Genomic DNA, 4,795 nt, shown 5'->3' with positions numbered 1-4,795 from the left:
CAGTCATCGCTCCATCGTAATATATACGATAAGAAAATGTCTATAAAAATAATCAAACTGAAACACGAAAATCCAACAGCTCGGGGTCTTTACAGATCGGGATACCGATCCGGACGGTTGACAGCCTCATAGTCACGCCGGAAACAAACAACATACCATCGACAGAAGTGGGAACGAGGTGGGGAGGGGTTGTCACGAACACGACGACAACTCAAGTTTGTCAGTAAACGTCGGTGACTCGATGGGTGATATCGTTTCAACTCGGGTTACCGACGTGTTACAATTTAGTTTTTTTTTATCGGGGTCTTTTATATATAACAGGGAAGCGTACCACTACTGCCCAGTTAATCTCCAGTCCCCTCAACCGGAACATATCGTCCACTCTTCACGGAATCGGCCTACAGTTGTGCGAGTTGAGAGAGCAGTCTTTCAAGCAGAACCAACACGCGGTCGATCCAGATGTCGCGTCCACCCGTGTCTTCTACTCGGGAGAATAAACGGATAAGGATTCATGGAGATCAGAAAATGGAGGAGAACGCCGTTAAGGTCTTCCGCGCCACATTCGAGTCGGGCCGCGTTTTTACAGTGTCGGGTATGAAAAAACTCATCAATATGGGATTCAACCTAAACAGTGCAATCCACCAGGAAACAGGATGGAGCATCTTACACTACGCGGTGAAATCAACCGATTTCCAATTTGTTAAATTTCTACTGAGTGTTAACGCGGATCCAAACAATACAGACAAAAAAGGACGGACGCCTTTGCATTATTCCGTCTCCAAAAACTTATCCGCCTATGTGAAACTTCTGATTAAGCACGGTGCCGACCCGAACCGCGAGTGCAACGAACATCTTACACCAACAGCACTCGCCGTCGCCGAAGACAATTCAGAGATGCTGACACTCCTAATATCCCTCGGAGCCGACCCCGACCGTATCGTAGAGTTGGATGGCCAGCAGGTGACACCTCTGCAACTCGCAGTGAATGTGTACAATTTTAAAATCGTACGGCTGTTGTTGGAGAATGGTGCGGATCCAGACAAAAGTGTCCCCGCGACGGGAGAGAAACAGCGTTACACGTCGCCGTACGCGTCCGTCCACTCGAGAGAAGACAGCTGATAGCTCTGCAATCCATGTTGTACACATTGATTGCGCGCGGCGCCTCACTCGAGACGACACGAAACGATAGTCTTACCCCATTACAGGTGGCCATATTGTATAGGAGATATGATGCGGCAGGGATTTTAATCAACGGCGGATCAAGACTGAACGGTACAATCGAAGGAGGTGAATTTCGGGGGCGTGCGGCATTTCATTTAGCTGCAACTTCGCTGGACGTCGATTTGATCGATCTCTGTTTGAAGTATGGAGCCGACGTGAAAGTGTGTGACAGCTACGGGATAGACCCTCCGGCCAGTGTTTTGACGGCCGCGATATACGAATTTGAAGAAAAAGGAGTGGGCAATTCCGAAGTCGTGGTGGAAATTTTAAAAATGTTCACGAGGTGCAACTATCCAGTCGATGTCATACAGGAATTTTGGGAGCATGTTAAAATATCTACATTAAAAAAAAAATCTACAGTTGTCTTTAAAATGTTGGATTCTGTACTAAAGACGCAAAATGACTTTTTAATGAAATTGATGCACCTGGATGTAAGGGGTATTGAGAAGATCGTCGCGGCGGGTGCCGAAGTAAGGTGTTGCAGCCAAGGAACCCCGTTCCCTCTCCATTATATCGCCTCGAAAGGGGACGCGAGGATAATGAGAATACTTCTGAGCGGAGGCGTACAGACAAACCGCTTGGATAAAAGCGGAGAGACCGCCCTGCACAAAGCGGCGAGTATGGGTCACGTCGACTGCTGCCGTCTGTTGCTGGAGTATGGGGCGGTATACAACTACAAAAGTCGTCACACGTGTCGTAGGACGCCCGCACAGTTGGCGAGGTCCGTTGGGCACACGGGAGTGACATCGTTGTTGTCCACCATCGACGGATATTTCAAGCGACTGCGGATTGGTAAATTCAAACAGCCAAACCCCGACGACGAACTGTTTACTGCCGTTATGAACTGTCGTTCCAGTGGAGGGACCACCCTGCTGGGAAGCGCCGTCCACCTCGCGTTGAAAAGAGAAGCCGAAATCTTGATGGGTCTAAGGTTAAGAATGAGTGATGGTGTTTCATAATCTTTTGTAAAATAAAGCTAATTTTTCAACACTGTTGTACGTATTTTCAGACATTCTCCCATCCGCGTCCTTTCACGAGGGCACGTGTTGAAAACCCCCCCCCGTATTGTTCCTAATGGTAGGAAAATAAGGTTCTATCCTCGTGTTTGATGTATAGAGGAGAAAACCTGATACCCGAGAAGGTATTATCCATTCGCTTTTGCTCGAAAAATGAACGGTCGTACCTACAGCCTTGATGTTTATATCTAATAGCGACAGACAACTCGTGACCTTGTTATAAATATACAGTAGGGAAAAGAACTTGTTGGTATTGACTCTGTCATGGCATTGTAACCCTAGACATGATCTGAACACCGACAGTCTTCTGGTGGAATAAATTAAAAATCAAAATACAATGTAAATCGTTTATTATTCATATATATTTATGAAAGCAGGTAGTGGTTTTGTGAACAGCCGCTGCAGATACGGTATACGTGGTTCCATCTCTCACAGTACAGTCGCCAGAAATATGCACCGAATTTTTCGTCTCCTCTGACAACGCGACGAACGGTGTCGTAAGGTAGCCAAGCGATGATCTCGTACTGGACTTCCAGTGGCAGGTGTGCGACGGCTTCCAGAACAGATACGCGAATGGGGTTCGGAGGAAACGCAAAAGGATCGTCCGTGTCCATCTACTGACTGTTGTGATCTTCTCCGCAGTGTACCGGTTACGGAATTAAAATCATCCCGTCTCACGCGACACTCGGTACGAGATCACTCGTACCGAGTGTCGCGATCCCGGTGTTCGTGTGTCACACTCCTTACACCGTCACCGGCCGGAGAGGTCGATACGGAGTCGGGCGGCGAATTGAATCGTAAATGACACTCTCGACTCTGGTTACCCGTCGCGTTGGATTTGGCCTCGTGTTTAGCCACCGTCTCGAACGTGTACCCCTCCAGGTTGGTGGACACCTCACCAACAGTGTCGATGATGCCCGTGTAAATAGTCGCGGCGCCTATTTCTTTTGCACTGTTGACGGCGTAGCCACGCCTGGCGTTGAGGTTCTCAAAACCTCTGTCGATGAGCGTCGTGACACATTTGTCGAACAGCATCAGTAGGACGTGACAGAGCAGGTCGTTGTTGCGTTCTATCGTCTGTACGGCGCGTCGTTCCAAAGCAGCATCACACGCGGTGCTCCGCTCACCCATCGAATCGATTTTGTCTCTACGCTTTTTTTCAATTACCGTGGATATCGCCACTTTGGTGTTGTCCCGTTTGCGTTTTCTCGGTTCCCTGGCGAGACAACAGCTGAGACCGGCAGAGGACGTGGGACGTCGCAGACAGTCGAAATTAACATTGTAACGACGATTCAATTGTGCTGGCGTCAAGTACAACACGTAAGCGACGTAGTTGTGTAGAGCGTCCAAATCGGTCACTAGAATTAACATCGCGTTCGCGCCCTCTCCGGCCCCTTCCTTCGGTGGTTGTTGAAACGGCGTGTTGTCGTGTAGCGAGGTGAAAGTGGGTGAGGTGCCCGAGTCGTGTCGGGACGTGAACGAGGGTCTCGTCCCACCGAGTACCCGGCGTTCGGCGAGTCGAGCCACAAGGTCGAAGAGCTGTTGATCAGTGTACTGAGCGCGGTTCACGTGAGTTTCCGGTGTATTTGGATCGGCATAATCACCACAAACGTCGAAATTGTTTTCCGCGTAGACTTTTTCGGCGAGTGATATGACCGCCTCGTCTTCGGGCGAAGCGTTTGTAAAAAGAAATGCCTGCAAAAAGTCAGAGTGCATGCAAAAAAGGTCGGGACTCTCCAGATTCAAAACTTTGGCGATGAAAGGTCGGTTCGTGCGTAACATGGATTGTGTCGAAAAAATATCGCGTAAGACACGCGGACACGGCTCGTACCAACGCCTTCGCGATGTCCAGTGGTGAGCCGTTCACGAGACCAGCCACGTACGCGTCATACGCCGAATACGCGATTTGCATCCGTTCCAGAAAGAGGTCTTCCGAAGATACGTCTTTGACGCTCACGAGTACACCGTCGAACACGCGGAACCCGCGTTGGGCATCCTGTTCTTTAACCACGTTCCAACGTATGAGTTCCCGGTCGGCCGCCGTTCGCCGGTTGTAACCGCAGAAAACGTTGCTGAAGGACGACGGAACCGGGGTGGCCGGCCCCAAATCTCCAACCACGCCTAGCGTCGGGGACGTCTTAATAGGTCCTGGGTGTATGCGCTGTCCCGATCCGTCGTTCTCGCGACGAGCGAACCCACTTCGAAACCGACCGTCGCCCGCAATGCCGTGACTAGCAACAGTCCCACCATTCTCGACTCGGTGGCGGTTTCTGTCCGAGCCGAACAGCGTATTGGAAAGTACGGATGCCATCAAAAGGTAAATTGTTGGTCAAGACTTAGTGTAACGTAACGTGATTTTTGCCGCGTTACATCCAACAGACACGATGGTTGTTAATCTCGAGTTTACTACACGACCGTCAACGTTTACTCTCTCTCTCACCCCCTCCCTCTCTCTCTGTGTGTGTGTTGAGTGGGTGAGTGTGAACTTTTATCAGTCGGCGGATACCACACCGTGAGAAATAAACACTCAGTACGAGATGAGAAACTACGGGTAAAGG

General features: G+C 49.8%; 2 protein-coding genes across 2 annotated transcripts; both read left to right on the top strand.

Moving 5' to 3' along the window:
* Positions 1-525: 525 nt before the first annotated feature.
* LOC124370770 (poly [ADP-ribose] polymerase tankyrase-2-like) lies at positions 526-1,119 on the top strand. Its single transcript, XM_046829070.1, has one exon. The coding sequence runs from the start codon at positions 526-528 to the stop codon at positions 1,117-1,119; it is 594 nt and encodes a 197-aa protein (XP_046685026.1).
* A 14-nt stretch (positions 1,120-1,133) lies between these two features.
* On the top strand, positions 1,134-2,180 carry LOC124370769 (poly [ADP-ribose] polymerase tankyrase-like). The gene has a single exon (XM_046829069.1). It carries the CDS (start codon positions 1,134-1,136, stop codon positions 2,178-2,180), a length of 1,047 nt encoding a protein of 348 aa, XP_046685025.1.
* Positions 2,181-4,795: the final 2,615 nt, after the last annotated feature.

Source organism: Homalodisca vitripennis, unplaced genomic scaffold (assembly GCF_021130785.1).
Source record: "Homalodisca vitripennis isolate AUS2020 unplaced genomic scaffold, UT_GWSS_2.1 ScUCBcl_501;HRSCAF=2643, whole genome shotgun sequence".
Classification (NCBI taxonomy): Eukaryota; Metazoa; Arthropoda; class Insecta; order Hemiptera; family Cicadellidae; genus Homalodisca; species Homalodisca vitripennis.
Note: the sequence above shows the minus strand (reverse complement) of the source record. Positions and strands in the feature narration are given on the sequence as shown.